Source organism: Sorex araneus, chromosome 2, assembly GCF_027595985.1.
Source record: "Sorex araneus isolate mSorAra2 chromosome 2, mSorAra2.pri, whole genome shotgun sequence".
NCBI lineage: Eukaryota > Metazoa > Chordata > Mammalia > Eulipotyphla > Soricidae > Sorex > Sorex araneus.
Window position 1 is genome coordinate 12,727,591 of NC_073303.1, and position 16,075 is coordinate 12,743,665.

General features: G+C 49.6%; 1 protein-coding gene across 2 annotated transcripts in view; it reads left to right on the plus strand.

The window, feature by feature from the left end:
* The window catches only part of CDKAL1 (CDK5 regulatory subunit associated protein 1 like 1), a 658,282-nt gene extending 646,327 nt beyond the window's left edge, over window positions 1–11,955 (plus strand). For both annotated transcript variants that reach the window (XM_055128799.1, XM_055128800.1), the window contains exon 16: window positions 10,442–11,955. In XM_055128799.1, the coding sequence (XP_054984774.1) occupies window positions 10,442–10,630 (189 nt within the window). In that variant the 3' untranslated portion in view covers window positions 10,631–11,955. The remainder of the gene's footprint in view (window positions 1–10,441) is intronic.
* The last annotated feature ends 4,120 nt before the right edge of the window (window positions 11,956–16,075 follow it).

A 16,075-nucleotide genomic window follows, 5' to 3' on the forward strand; every position in this document is an offset into this window, starting at 1 on the left:
ACTCTGCACGAAGGCTCTGAAATACATGTGTGCTGAAACGAGGGAGAGGGTTCAAAAGGGCTGGCATACATGCTTTGCATGCGTGAGGCCTGGATTCAGTCTCCAGTACCACATGCTCCTCCATGCATGCAAAGAACCAGGATTAACTCCCACACCCTGAACTGGGTGTGGCCCCTAAAGCAACAATAGGAACAGTTCATGTAAATGCAGCCTAAATGCAGTGTAAATGCGACCCTAACTCGACAGTGCACTTGATCCTGTCGCAAGCTGATGTACCTATAACACGGATGGATGAGTCCCATAATATTCTCGACGGAAACGTCAAGGACTGGAAAGATAGATATCTGGGCATCTCTGCTTTGTGGCTAATTGGACCCTCCTGATTGTCTGATATTAAGACACCCACTAGGGAGCACAGTGGGGAGAGGGAACTGGCCACCCTTAGCCCGGGGGTCCTGGTTCCTGGGAATGACCGGAAGCACAGGGACTGGGGGTCGGGGGGAGTCAGTCCAAGTTAGGGAGCTGGTCCGGTACTGGGAGTGCGAGGCCTGGGCAAGCCGTGCAGCTGTTGGGGACAGAGGGACCCATTTAGGAGCGGCATGGCAAGATGGGAAGACAGGTGGTAAATCTCGTACAGGAATATCTTTTATATGAGCAAAACCAGGCCAACTGTTCCTCATTAAAACACAGTTTGCAACATGCTCTTAATGTGTGTATGGGGGGGGGGGGGCTTCATGAGAGAAAGGGAGAAAGAGAAAGAAGAAAGAGGAGAGAGGGGTGAGAGGGAAAGAGAAAAGAAAAGAGAGGGAGGGAGAACGAGGGGAGAGAGAAAAGGAAAGAGAGAGGGAGAGAGAGAAGGAAAGAGAGAGAAGGAAAGGGAGAGAGAGGGGGGAGGGAGAAGGAAAGAGGGGAAAAGGAGGAAAGAAGGAAGAGAGGGGGAGGGGGAGAGAGAGAGAGAGAGAGAGAGAGAGAGTGAGAGAGAGAGTGTGTGTGTGTGTGGTGAGAAATCTCAGCCAAGTGCCAACACCGGTCCCGTTTACAGAATCCCATGAGGACTCCGGGCCTCCCGACAGGTAGCGGCCGTGTCTCTGCTCCCCCGGGGCCGGCTCTTCTGGAATGATCTTCCTTTGGGCAGTGCAGACTCGGCTGTCCCCTCCTGAGCAGCGGCAGGGCCCAGCAACAGAAGCTGGTGATGCCCTTGGTCCCGGCAGTGGCTTTCGTGGCGCCCTGGGGCCTTCGCTTCTCCCCTCACTCCACGCGGCCTCCTAGAGACGCGTCTCACCAGGCGTCTTCTTGGGGTGCCTGGGTTCAAGCCCCTCCTCGGCCTCGCCGTGGGCACCTCCCCTCTGCGAGGAGGCTGCAGATTGCCACATGGCGGGAACCTCCTGACGCCTCCAAAAGCGGGGAGGATGGCGAGAGGTGCATGTGTGACTAGAGTTCTGTTAAGTGTCCCACAGCCCCATATCCACTGTCTCTTGCACTGGATATTGCCACACAGGCCTGGCCTCCGCCTTCCTCCCTGGACCCTTAGGCGTCTGGTTTTGTTTTTTGGTTTGTTTTTTTTGTTTTTGTTTTTGTTTTTGTTTGCTTTTTGGGTCACACCCAGCGATGCACAGGGGTCACTCCTGGCTCTGCACTCAGGAATTACCCCTGGCGGTGTTCAGGGGACCCGATGGGATGCTGGGAATCGAACCCGGGTCAGCCACGTGCAAGGCAAACACCTTACCCACTGTGCTATCGCTCCAGCCCCAGGAGTCTGTTTTGATGAGCAGAAAGGGGTCACTGAGGCAAGAGCTGTGAGTACCTTGGCTTCCTTCCATGGATGGACAAACCCCCCCACCCCTGGGATCTTAACCACAGCTTACTTGCAAGTATATCAAAGCATAAATCAGGGGCCAGAGTGACAGTACAACAGGTAAGGTGTTCGCTTTTGACACGACTCACCCGGGTTTGATTCCCTGTACCCCATATTGTACTCTGAGCCTGCCAGACTTCTGGCACAGAGTCAGAAGCCCTGAGTACGACTGGTTGGGGTGCGCCCCCTCCACCACCCCCAACAAAAGTTAAAATTAACAATAACAGAAAAAAAAAAAACAGAAATGTGCAATGGAAGTGACCAAACAGAATGCAGTACCCAGCCCATGGTTCAGCATTTCTTGCATTTTCTTCTCTCTTTGGAAGAAAAGTTCCATGCAAAGGATAAATGAGGCAGTCCAGCGGGCAGGGGAGGGGTTGCCTTGGGAAGGAGCCATCCCCGCACGCTCTCTCCTCTGGAGGACGCGTGGCGGGCTTGCTCCTGAGGCCCACACACTCACCCTCCTGGGTTAGGGCTTGCCAACAGCCTCGGGCAGGACACGTCACTCAGGACGTCACGTAAGTGCCGGTGCAAGGCTCTGGGTTGGTTTTCCAAGCCCTGCTCCTGAGAGGTCACAGTAGCCCTTCCTTCACGTCCCCAGTGTTCTTTCCGTGTGCGGTTGCCTGGGTCTGTGGCACGTGTCATCATCTCCATGGCCCAGAGAGGCAACTGGCCTTGGGGAGCTTCAACCAGTTGCCCACCGTCACACAACAGAGAGCTCTCTGAGGGGCGGAAGCGATAGCACAGCGGGGAGGGCGTTTGCCTTGCACGCGGCCGGCCCGGGTTTGATTCCCAGCACCCCATATGGTCCCCAGGGGTCATTCCTGAGTGCAGAGCCAGGAGTGACTCCTGTGCATTGCCGGGTGTGACCCAAAAAGCAAAAAACAAAAACAAAGAGAGCTCTCTAAACTTGTTTGCCATTTCCGGTCAGCCGTGATTACGTTACACGGCAAGGTTCTCCCAAGGATTTGAGCAAGGAACAAATGAGCTCGAAATGATCAATTGGATTGGGAAAAGCCACGTGGCAGCTCGGTAATTTGACAGAAGCAGCATGGGGGCACTTGCCACACCGTCCTCGGGAGCCACCAGATCCCGTGGCATGTGTGCATCCGAGTTGAGTTTTCAACGTTTTCCTACTGTGCTCGACTCACATAGGAACTGAGCTGCAAATACCAGTAGAATCTTCAGCTTTCAGGCGATGCTGTACAGAGGCAAGGAGAGGCTAGATGATTTGCCCAGGAACCCTCAGATGAAACCGGGTCCAGAGCACCGGTACCCAGTCGTGCCCTTACAGCTCCCCCGCATGCCAGTTACCACCTGCCCGCAGAAGTGTTGGGTCAGAGGTCACTTTCTTTCCACCCTGAACAGCAGATGCTGTAGCTTCTAGAGCCCCAGAAAAAAATCACTAGAAATGGACGGTCGCTCTGTCTCTGCTCGCTAATAACCCACTGAAAACCGAGCTCTGAAGTTTCCTCCTCATCAGAGTCGTTTTTGTTTTGCGCTCCAGTGTTTATATAATTGCTGCCACTTTGAGAGATTTGCGACTTTAGTGGGATTTGGTAAGCTATACTTTGGAAAATTAGTGGGAGACATTTAGGAATTAGCGAGTATGGGTAGAAATCAGTCAAGGTAACGGGTGAAACTTATGAGGAAAGAAAGGGCTGGTGGAAACGGACACTTTCTCAGGGGGCCCTGAGTGGGCTGTGGAAGTTTGTTGACCTCTTGATTAAACAAAGCCACATCCTTGTTTTGATTCTCTGATTTATTTATTTATTTTTTTGGGAAACACAATGATACACATTTACAAAGCTGTTCATGATTGGGTTTCAGTATACAATGTTCCAACACCCATCCCTTCACCAGTGGACATTTCCCACCACCAAGGTCCTAGTTTCCTGGTCCCCCACCCTGCCTGCCTCTATGGCAGGGACTCCCCCCCCCTCTCTCTCTGTGTCTCTCTCTGTGTCTCTCTCTGTGTCTCTCTGTCTCTGTGTCTCTCTGTCTCTGTCTGCCTGTCTCTCTCTCTCTCTCTCTCTCTCTCTCTCTCTCTCTCTCTCTCTCACACACACACACACACACACACACACACACACACACCCTCCCTCCACCTCTCTTCTTTGGGCCTTATGGTTTGCAATACTGATACTGGAAAGGTTATCAGCCATCTCCCTTCACCTACTTTCAACACTCAGTTCCTGTCCAAAACGATCATTTCCAACTATCATTGTCATGTTGGTTCTCTCTCTATCCTAACTGTCATTTGAGCCCCCTGCCTCCACTCCCTCCCCCCCTCCCCATACACAAATACACTCTTGTGGGGCAAGCTTCCAACCATTGATTGACCAGTCCTCCTGAATTTCTGATTATTATGAAGAAGGCATTTTCAAATTCAATGAACATTTGTCAGGTCTGGGTCCAGAGAGATTTGGCTTTCTGGAGTGAGCTTATGCTTCACACGGGAGAGACCCGGGTTCGGCCCCGTTACCTTCATCGGCCTCTGAGCCCCATCCAGACCTACACTCACAGAGCCAGGAGTAGCCCCAAAGACCACCAGGTCTGGCCCCAAAGCAAACAAAAATTTGTAAGTCTGAGAGAGATGTGTGGTCTTATTTCATAAGTAGTGGAATTCTTGTGTTTGTTGTATCTTGACGAAGCAGGGCAACTGCCCCTGGAATTTTAGGAGCTGCTGACCCTACAGTTTTTACAAGGTTTAGGGAAGACTTGACCCTTCTGTTTGCTTTCTGGAACTATTGCCCATAATAATTTTTTCCTGAAGTCACTTTGACATACATCTCTCTTTCAGCTTAGACCTTCCAAATTATCACTTTCCCTGGGAACTCTTTGTATTGTCCTCAGAGTTCAGAAATGCTGCATGATTTTCTATTCAGGAGTGATGATTTCACCTCTGGCAGTATGCTCCTGTGGAAGATATGCATGTTTGAGTGTCTCGGAGTTTGAGGGAAAGTCCTTATCTGTGTTTCCATGAAAGCTTGTGTGGGGGTTCAAGCAGGGGAACACAGCTACTCATATACTCTTTACTTTTTTTAATTGAATCACTATGAGCTACAGTTGCAAAACTTTCATGTTTGAATTTTAGTCATATGATCAAACACCCATCCCTCCACCAGTGTGCATTTTCCACCACCAATGTCCCTGGTATCCTTCCCCTGCACCGTCCCACCTCTCCCCCTGCCTTTATGACAGACAATTTCCCTCCCACTCTCTCTCTCTCTCTCTTTCTCTCTCTCTCTCTATTTATGGGTACTATGGTTTCCAATACAGATAATGAGAGGCCATCATGTTTAGCAGACCCTATAAAAGGTAGGATAGCCAAGGACAGTAGAGACAAGGGCCAGGAAGATTGTTCCATGGTTGGAAGCCTGCCTCATGAGCTGGGGGAGAAGGCAGGTGGGATAGAGAAGGGATCACTCAGTCAATGATGGTTGGAGGGATCGCTCAGGATGGGAGATGTGTGCTAAATGTGTACTCATATATGCTTGACTGAAGAATGGTCTGGGGAAAGCCGTTTTCTTCAACCGAGCACTCGGCTTCGGGAGAGAGACATGTGGAGTAGTGAGGGATGAAGGGGACTTCCCGCCTTGCCAACCAGATCAGCCAAATCAACCCTGGCCGTCAATGGGGTGACAGATATGGCAGCCAGACTGCCCCATCATGCAGTCCTTGTTTTTCCTGTGCTTCTAAATTGCCTTTCCTTTGGGGTCACGCTGGTGACCACTGAATTGTTCATAGCTAGCGGGCTGATTACTCTGTCATCTGAGAATTTGTCTTTCCCCTCCAGTTTTGTATGAGAAGTAGTGCAGCAGGTAGGGCGTTTGTCTTGCATACAGCCAACCTGGGTTTGACCCCCAGCACCCGTATGGTGCACTGCTCACTGAGCCAGGGGTACCTGGCTTAGCACCACCAGGTGTGGCCCCAAACCAAAAGCAAACAAAAAGTGTATGAAAGGATGCCTCTCATCAAGATTCTGATTTGGTAAAATGGAAGCAGCAGGCTACATTCCCCCCCTTCCCTCTTACTCACGCTCCACTGTTGATCTGGAAAGAGTGGCCGGTCACGTGGATTTGTCCGCTTGTCCCATTTCCTAGGGATCTGGGAGTCAGATGTCTGCCAGGTGTGGCGGGGGGGGGGGGGCGGGCGGGGGGCTCCCTTCAGAATCTCTCACGGATCCATGGTGCTCAAATGTGCTAACTGTTTAAGGAAAGTCAAGTAATGCCCAGGGAAGAATGACCAACTTACAGGCCATGACAGACTGTCCACTAAGAACCTTGAATGTGGGGAGCTTTTATCACCTGAGCAGCACTTGATGTTCAAGGATCTGGACAGAAAGGGAAATTTTGTGCAATTTTTTCTCCAAAGGCAGGGTGTTTCTCAGGTTTGTGAGAAGCACAGATTCAGTTTTGTGGTAATAAGGGTATAATGAACTCTACTCTGTGCTTAATGCCTTAGGACTTGCCAGGTCTAACATGGGACAGTGTGTTTTTATTTAATTTTTACTTCTTCCACATAGGCTCCAGTCCTGTGTAGAAGCGACAGCACAGTGGGTAGGGCGTTTGCCTTACACGGGGTTGACCTGGGTTCGATTCCTCCCATCCCTCTCGGAGAGCTCGGCAAGCAATCGAGAGTATCCCACCCGCATGGCAGAGCCTGGCAAGCTACCCCTGGCGTATTTGATATGCCCAAAACCCTAACAAGTCTCACCATGGAGACGTTACTGGTGCCCGCTGGAGCAAATCGATGAGCAACAGGACGGCAGTGCTACAGTGCTACATAGGAACATTCAACGCCCCCCACCCTCCCTGGGCCAGGAGGTGGGGACGCCTGCACGTGTCTTGGGGAGTCGATGGTCTCAAAAATGTCTCAGCTCAAGCTCCTATGGTGACTGCTGAAGCAGGTTTCTGTCTGTGCGGAGACCCACCCGGCAGTGCTCAGGGCTGACTCCTGGCTCCGTGCTCCGGGATCCCACCGGGCAGGTTCTGCAGGCCCACTTTCTTTCCCAAGGTTGCCCTGTCTGTAAGTGCCCTGCCTGAGCTCCCCGGGCTATTTTTATAACCAGTCGGTGTGAAGCTTGTCAGCATCTCCCCGGCTCCATACTCATCACACAGAAAGCCAGTCTGCTGGGCCGGTCCTCTGGGTGACCGGTGGGGGTGGGGGGGTGTGTGCAGCAGCTCTGGGCACACACCAGAGTTCTGGACATGCTCCCCACCCACCCAGGCTGCCGAGGAAGGGGCTCTGTCTCGCCAGCTGAGCGGTGCACGTCTGGCTGGAGGCATCAGACCAAGCAGCAGGGTCTTACCCGGGATAGCAGGCGAGCAGCAAAGTAAGGAACGCTTCCACCACGGCCGGGCTTGAGCGATTTCTGTTTGGAGTCAGCAGCCCTCGCAACGCTGCAGTGAGCCTCCTGCCTGCAAACCAGTGATCCTTCCACACCTGTCACACGCCAGCATTTCCCTGTGGGTTTTCATTTTCATCTTCCCACTCCTCTTCTTGCTGCCGCGGCCATTGGACCTCAAGTCCCGTGGTTGCTCGAACAGAGAGGCATTTCCGTGCCTCCTACCATCATTCCTGCCTTAAGCTCTCGCCATTTCCTGCCGCATCGGGTACCACACGTTGCAGGTGGATGTTGCACCGTGTTCCCGCCAAGGTCCTGGTCTGTCGTTCAGACTTCTGGTCGGCAGTGCCCACTTCCACTGCGCATGCTCAGCTGTGATCCCCCCACTCCAGGCGGAGGCTGAAGGTGTCAGCCAGGAGCTTGGCGCAGACCAAGTCTCCAGGTGGCCAGGTTTTATGTTTTTGTACTTGCGCAGACACAACATCTTCTGAACTGCTTTTCTTTTTTTTTTTTATTTGTTTGTCAGATTGAGGGGGGATTCCATTTAAGAGAAAGGAAAGAAGAGGGAGAAAGGTAGAAAAAACTCCCAGAGAATGAGTGGGATTATGGGGTCTCCGGGAGCAGGATCCTCTGCTCCACCTTTGCGTTGCTCCCTCCTCCCCTCCCCCCAGACTCCCTTCTAGTTCGGGTCTTAGAAGCTCAATCCTGCCTCAGCGGGGGTGACCCTGGGAGCTGGCCTGGAAGGGAAGTGGCCTTGGGAGCCCATCCTCTCTCCTCCCCTTCCAGGAGCCCCTGAAAAGTGGTGCATTCATACCTCCCGCTGTATCACCCTCCCTCCAGGCAGACTTCCCCAGCCTCTGACGTGTCTGGCCTGCAGAGACGGGGGTTACTGACGACGTGGCCCACCAGGGCCTGCAGGAGCCCACTAACCTCCCAGGCGCATTCGGGCAGGCAGGGGAAGCCCTCCCGTGGCAGTGTTCCAGCCGGCAGTCTCTCTCCTGGGGGGTGTGTCTGCTGAATAAAATGGCTTCCATGGTCTTCTGCCATTTTGGGCAGGAGGGGGGTGTTGGAAGGCCCCCAGTGTTCCTCTGGCCACTCTCAGCAATGTGGTCCATACAGTTCGGTGCTTGGGACTGGGGGCGGGGCAGTGGGGGGAGCAGAGGCACCAGAGCTACACCCGGTGGTGCCAGGGGTCAGACGTGGGGCCTCTGATATACAAGACCTGGGCACTAGCCCTCAGTGCTGTGGCCCAACCTCCTCTCCATGTTTCTTCTGTGGCATAGAGACGGTCGCATGCCTGCATTGTTAGATACACTCGCCATCCAACTCCACTCGACACGAGCTTGACCCTTCACGAACTCTTCCATAAATACTCTTTGTCTTGTCTCTCATGCATATGTGTGTGATCTGGGAAAATCACAGACTTGGTCTGACCTTCAGCGGAAGGAACTGGGACTTATTCCTGCTTCCGGTGCAACCTCCTGGCCCGGGTGTGTGTGTGTGTGTGTGTGTGTGTGTGTGTGTGTGTGTGTGTGTGTGTGTGTGTGTGTGTGTGTGTGTGTGTGTGTGTGTGTGTGTGTTGGGGGGGAGGTGGTTGAATGTGCCTACATAGAAGGAGTAAGTAAAACAAACAGTAGCTTCATCTAACATCAAACCAAAAAGCTTCTGCACAGCCAAGAAATCTGCACCTTAATGGGCATCCCAAAAAATATTTTTTAAAAGAGAAAAAAAAAATTCATCTAACAAGGGACTCATCTCCAAACTCTGTCTCACTAGCATAAAGCAGACTTGCTTGTTTTTTCAAGTGGGCGGAAGACCTGAAAAGTCGTTTCTCCGTAGAAGACATGGAGATGAGCAGCAGGTGCTTGGAGAGATGCTCAGTGTCACCAGTCATCAGGGATGTGCAGAGCCAAGCGACAGGGACTTAGCACCTCACCTGTGAGAGTGAAGACTATCACAAAGACAAGAGCTGACAAGTGTCGGTGAGGGTGTGAAGAGAGGCAGTCCATGCGCCCTGTGGATTGGCATGGAAGTGAGGGCCGTGAGAAAGCAGCGCGGAGGTCCAGTGAGCAGTTGAAACTAGGACAGTCGCCTAGGATCCAGTCCTTCCACTTCCGGGTGCTTCTGCAGAGGACACGGAAACACAGAAGCAGGAAAACAGAAGCACCCTCCGTTCACTCGGGCATGACAGACATGGATTCAGCCCCAGAGACCATGGATGGACGCATCGAGAAAGAAGCTGTTGCTTACATATAAAGTGATTCCTCAAATTATTCAGCCATACCCAGAGAACGAAGTCGTGCCTCTTCAAAAAGCAGGACGGATGGATCCTGAGGACATTCTACTAAAGCAGAGAAAGAGAAGTACCTGGTGATCCCAGTCACACAGAGATCCGAACAGAACCAGACAAAGTTGAACTCACAGTTGTCACTGTCACTGTCGTCCCGTTGCTCATCGATTTGTTTGAGCAGGCACCAGTAACGTCTCTCATTGAGAGACTTATTGTTACTGTTTTTGGCATATCCAATACAAAGAAATTGATGTCTGGAGGGTGAGGTGGGGATGGGACAAAGAGTGAGTTAAATGGCTGGAAATGAACGAAGCGCCCAAACTTCCGGTGGTCAGTCAAGTTGACAGTAGGCGAAGCTGGTGAATTTGTAAGCACGAATGTCACGTTTGAAAGGTTGCAGGCGAGAGCCCCTCAAAATTCAAAGCAGATTTGTAATGGTTGGCTGGAGATGGCTGTTCACTAGGCTTCTTGCACTGATCATTATGTTTTCGGTTGAATTTATGCGGTTCACAGATCATTCGTGTTGTACACCTAAGATACTGTCCTGTGTCATTGCTATGTCAATCACTGTCACTGTCATCCTGTTGCTCATCGATTTGTTCGAGTGGGCACCAGTAACGTCTCTCATTGTGAGGCTTATTGTTACTGTTTTTGGCATATTGAATACGCCTCGGGTAGCTTGCCAGGCTCTGCCATGTGGGTGCGATACTCTTGGTAGCTTGCCCGGTTCTCCGAGAGGGGCGGAGGAATCGAACACGGGTCAGCTGCGTGAAAGGCAAACGCCCTACTGCTGTGCTATCGCTCCAGCCCTACTATCTCAATTAAAAAAAATTGCTATCTCAGTAAAAAAAAAATAGGAGAGCACTGTTTCTAGAGACCTGTGACTTGGACTGGTTCTCCATCTTAAAATCTCTCTTGTTTTTCTCTCCCCCATATTTCTTTCCAGGAACTCAGACACAGGCTTAGGAATCACTCCAGTTCTCCGGGGACTGTGGCCACAGTGACCACCAGAGATGCACCGGCTTGTGGAGCGGCCCCGAGCCTGCTCTGCCAGCCTGCGGCCCGAGTGCTGGCCGTGTCTTCGGGCCTGGCTCTGCTCGCTCTGCTCTTTGCTTTTCTTTATCCGAGTCTGTAATTAAACACAACACCATGACGCGTCTGGGAAGAAGAGCACATCTCTAATTCAAGTCTGCGTGCGCAGGGAAGCAGCCGATCTCGGGGCGCAGAGGGCAAGACTTTCCGCTGCCCCCCCAACCCGTGCCCCTTCAGCCACCCTCCTTAAATGAAAAGCCCCCGGTCTCACCTGGAGCCAGGCCCATCGGGGCTCTCGGACCCGAGTCCCAGTAGCAACTGCCATAGCTTATCTTGCCAGTGAAGCTCCTTGGGGTTCCCTTGTTAGAGCCAGGAACGCACGTGATTGTGTTTCCTTGCAGTCGGCTCCCTTCCTGGCAGAGCCGTGGGCCCCTTTCCCTGAGGTGGGAAGAGTTTTCTAATCTTTCATAAATGTTTTTCGAGGTATCTTCCCCTTTTTTGCTTAGTACAGAGGCCCGAGGCTGCAAACATCCTACTTCTCACAGAGTATGTGTTCCTCAGAAGTTTTTGTGAAAACCTAGTTGGGGACCTTGAATCCTTTGGAACACCAGGAGCGAAGGGACGCTTGGCGACATACTGAGACTTGGGATAACCCACAAACGTTGGAAACCTGCACTGTCCCCAGCCAAGTGTTGGTCTTCTCTGACATTTTCCATCGCTTACATCATCTGGTTTTTGTTTCTACCTGACATCGTGGGCCTTGTCCAGTCAAGTGACTTCTTTACAATAATAAAAAAAAATTGGTGTGAGAAGCTTATGATTGTGAAAGTTTCAGTAAATGCTGTGGGTCATACAGGCATGGCTGGGGGGAGGGATGTGGATGGGATTTAAGTGCCACCTGTTCTTTTCTTTCTTTCCTCTCAGCATATTTCCACCTTTCTAGCTTGACTTTTATTCTTTTTTTTTTTTAATTTTTATACTCGGAGAGCCCAGTAACTTACCAGAGTATCTCGCCCACACGGCAGAGCCTGGCAAGCTCCCTGTGGCATATTTGATATGCCAAAAACAGTAACAGCAAGTCTCACGATGGAGATGTTACTGGTGCCCGCTCGAGCAAATCAATAAACAACGGGACGACAGCGATACAGTGATACAGTTCACAATATTTGATTACATTTAATATTGAAACACTAATCCCACCACCATGATACCTTCCCACCACCATCTTTCGGGTGTTTCCGTCCCGAACCCCAATCCCAGCCCCAAGACAGAACCAAGATAATATGTTATATATTGTTTGTTATGAAAAACCACTGAAAATGCTACAGAAAAGTATCCTTAGAGGAAAGAGTGTGAAAGTTGTTTTATTTCACAAAGGGATCATTAATCCCTTCTGTAAAAGAGATCACTAACATGTTGTTAAAGGTTGAGCCTTGTGTGCTTTTTTATATATGTATCTGTAAAAAAAAAAATGTATATTTCCCCTCTAAGATTTGATTGCCTCCTACTTTGGGACCCTATCAAATGTGGTGCCGTAATCTTGGAGTACAGGTAGGGTGTGTGGTTTGGCGTGGCTTTTAAAGAACCCAAGTGACTACTGTATGTCTTTGTTGCGTGTGTATTGGGGAGGGGATTTGCCGGTGATGCTCAGTGGGAAATGCCGTTGGAGCTCATTGGGGCAGCTGTAACCAAACCACAGGGAGTTGGTAAAGTAGAAGTAACACAAAGGTGATTTCTCTGAGTTCTGGAGATCAGGGGATCTGCTGTGTCTGCACCAACAGGTTGTGGAACTTGTGAAGTCCCATTTCCCACACACAGGTAGAAAAGTTTTGGACATGTCACTCATGGCAGACATGGTGAGGGTATACTCTAGAGCCCTCCTTTATTTTTTATTGAGGCTCTATGCTTTGCAATATTATTTAGAATAGTTTCTCATGCACATAGACCACACCCATTACCAGTGTGTGCCCCCTCCCTCTCCCATGGACCCCAACATCCCTCCTTTTCAGCCTATCCCATCCCCAATTCAGTCGTGTGGATCAATTCTCACATTGCAATGCCTTCGGCTCTTGGTTGCTACCTTGCTATGTATCTTTAAGTCTAAGTCTCTTAAAGAAACTTAACGTCTCTAGATTTTGTTCTTTCTTAGTGCTGCATTGCATTTCATTGTGTAAATAGAGATAACTTCTTGATCCATTCATTTGCAGTTGGGCATTTGGGTTGCTTCCATATCTTGACTATTGTACTAAGCCTGCATCCCTTTTATCAGATCACTAATCCCATCTGAGTCTCCACTCTCCTAATCACCTCCTAAGGGTCCCACCTCCAGATACTTGACTCTGAGGATTTGGTTTCAACCTCCTAAAGGGCGGTGGGGAGGTGTAGACTCTACTAACATTCAGACCACTTTGTGATCTTTTACCAATTTTTTTTTAAAGTTCATCACTTGTATCACTTGTCTTCCCATTGATCTTTGATTTGCTCGAGCAGTCGCCAGTAACGTCTCCATTTGTCCCTGTCACGTGCTAGTGTAGCCCAATGATATTTGCTCGTTCGAGGAACAGGAAGAGCCTCAAACCATTCATTCAGGTTTTGACAAAGAAGTCTGACCATCTCGTTGGTGGGCGGCCACACGGTCTTTTGATGTCCCGTGGAATCCAGTCGGTAACAGCTCTAGTCCAACAGTTGTCTCTGAATCGCATTATGTGTCTGGCTCATCTGATTTTTGATGTCTTGGCAAAAGTTCATATTTGAACAAAACATGTATGAAAATGTACATAAATCACAGGGGAGGTGTGGTGAATTTTCACAAAATGAACACGTTGGAATCACCAACAATTCCCTTTTCACCTTTCCAGCCATGAACTCTCTCGCTATTTTTAATACCACAGATTGGTTTTCCTGTTTGGAGACGTGATTGCAGCATGCATGATTTCAGGTGCCATTCTCCATCCAGCATGGCTCTCAAGATGCAGCCTGAGTATTTGCGTAAAGCATTCATTTACTTTAGCTCCAGAACAGAATTTCAACGTGCTCATTCGCCACACGTTTTTCACCCAGTCTACATACACATTGTCTCAGGTTTGGCCATGATAAATGACACTGCTATACACATGTGTTTTGGTGCACATAGCTCAGCACTGGTATGACAAACAGCAAAAAATTAAATTGAGATTTAATTACCTGAAAAGGGCTGGCTTAGTTGGTTAACTGATCTACCTCTGAGCGTTCTGGAGACAGTTCCCTCATTGCCATGAACACTACCATTCTCCCCACTACTTCATCTTTCCATATATTTGACACCCCTCAGTAGGCTTTGGACTGGAGCCATAGCACAGTGGGTAGGGTGTTTGCCTTGCACACAGTCAAGCTGGGTTCAGTTCCTCTGTCCCTCTCGGAGAGCCCGGCAAGCTATCAAGAGTATGCTGTCCACACGGCAGATCCTGGCAACTTCCCATGGCGTATTCGACATGGCAAAAACAGTCACAACAAGTCTCACAATGGAGACATTACTGGAGCCCGCTCTAGCAAATCCATGAACAAACGGGACAGCAGTGCTACAGTGCCACAGTAGGCTTTGGCTGATTGACTCCCGTCCTGTTTTAATAGTAACAGTGATAATCACAACCATGACCTGGCTTGTCCTTAAACAGGCCAGACATTATGGCACTCATGTCATGAGTTTTAATCCACCCTTCTTCATTTTTAGCTAACCTTGTTGGTCCCATTTTACTGGGGGCGGGGTGGGCATCTAAAACTCTACAACTCGTGTTTGAATTATCCATAGGTGGGTTAGACAGATAGTACAGGGATAGTTCCTGTACTATGGCTGACCGGGTTCAATCCACAGCAGCATTTATGGTGTCCCCCAAGCACCGCCAGGAGTGATCTCTGATCACAGAGTCAGGAGTAAGCCCTGAGTAAGCCTGTTGTGACCCCAAACCTAAAACAACCTGCTAGGGGCACAGAAATACTGAGTTGCAGGGCTGGATCCTGAAGACAGCCTGATTCCTGAGCTCCGCACCCTAGTACCCCGTCTTCCACCTCCACTTGACCTCATGCTGTGGATTGAAAGCCAGGACTGACCGTGTTGATGCTCTTGGAACTGGGGACACCCAGTCCACACCACCTGCTGCAAAGCTGTACATGATCCTGCAAAGTATTCTTATGTATTGGTTCTGTTTTGCTTGGGGGGGGGCACATCTGGCGATGCTCAGGGCTTACAACTGGTTCTGCTCTCCAGGGTCACTCTTGGCAGACTTGAAGGACCATATATGGTACCTGGGGTTGAATTCAGTTTGGCCGTCCACTAGGCAAGCACCTTAACTGCCTTACAATCACTCTGGTCCTGAAAAGTACTTTTAAAATTCTTATTCCTCGAGTTTCTTCTTCCTTCCTCTCCCCCTTCTCCCTAAAATTCTTTTTTTTTGAGGGGAGGTCACACCCAGCGATGCACAGGGGTCACTCCTGGCTCTGTACTCAGGAATTACCCCTGGCGGTGCTCAGGGGACCCTATGGGATGCCGGGAACCAAACCCAGGTGGGCCGCGTGCAAGGCAAACGCCCTACGCGCTGTGCTATTGCTCCAGCCCCTCTCCCTCAAATTCTTTCATAAAAATTTCATCACTGGGAAACGGTGTAGAGACATCAGATATTGACATCAGACTTCACTCAGTCAAAACATGTTCACCCCTTTGAAAATTTCAGTATATTATAACGTTCCTTGGAGAAGGAATCAGATTTACAGTGGAAGTTTCGAGAGGTGTCATCATAAAATGAAGTTAGGGAAGACTAGGGAGAAGAAGGAAGAAAGAAGGAAAAAAAGAGGATAGGAAAAAGATTTTCTTTCTAAAATTCTTTTTCACTTCTTTCCTTGGAGTTTGCTAAGTGCAAGGCAAGTACCTTATCCCCCCCCACCCCCACCATGCTATTTCTCTGGCCTGGGAAAGAATATTCTTGACTCTTTGACCCCTGTGATGTCCCAGGGGGTTGGCAGGGGATATTTTCAACTTGGAGGGAAATGTGGTAATTTCAGTCAAACACCAAGTGAACTAGCACTCCTCAAAGAAGTTACATTTCAACATTCAGTTATATACACAAACAATTTTTTTCCCGCTGACACTGTGTCTTTATAAAATAAGGTTTTCAGTAATTGCCATGATACAAAGCAGGCACTCAGTACTTGAAAGTATTGGAAAAGGTACTTATTCCAAGGTTTAAGTTATTGCCTAGCAGAGACACACATACCATTAATAAATACCCAGGAAATTTTTAGAATGAAATAAAACCATTTTTCCTTTTGATGTATGAATATTCTTTTTAGTTTCCTTTTTTTAATGAAATCATTCAGACCTAGTTACTTAATAAAAAAAGAAAAGTTAGCTGGTGGTCAGTTGGTTTTTTGGGCCAAGAGGAGCCATGAAAAGAAAATGTAAGGCCCTCTACTGCAAGGCACAACCTCTGTAGAGGATCTAGGCTGGATTCTTTTTTTTTTTTGCTTTTTGGGTCACACCTGGTGATGCACAGGGCTTACTCCTGGCTTTGCACTC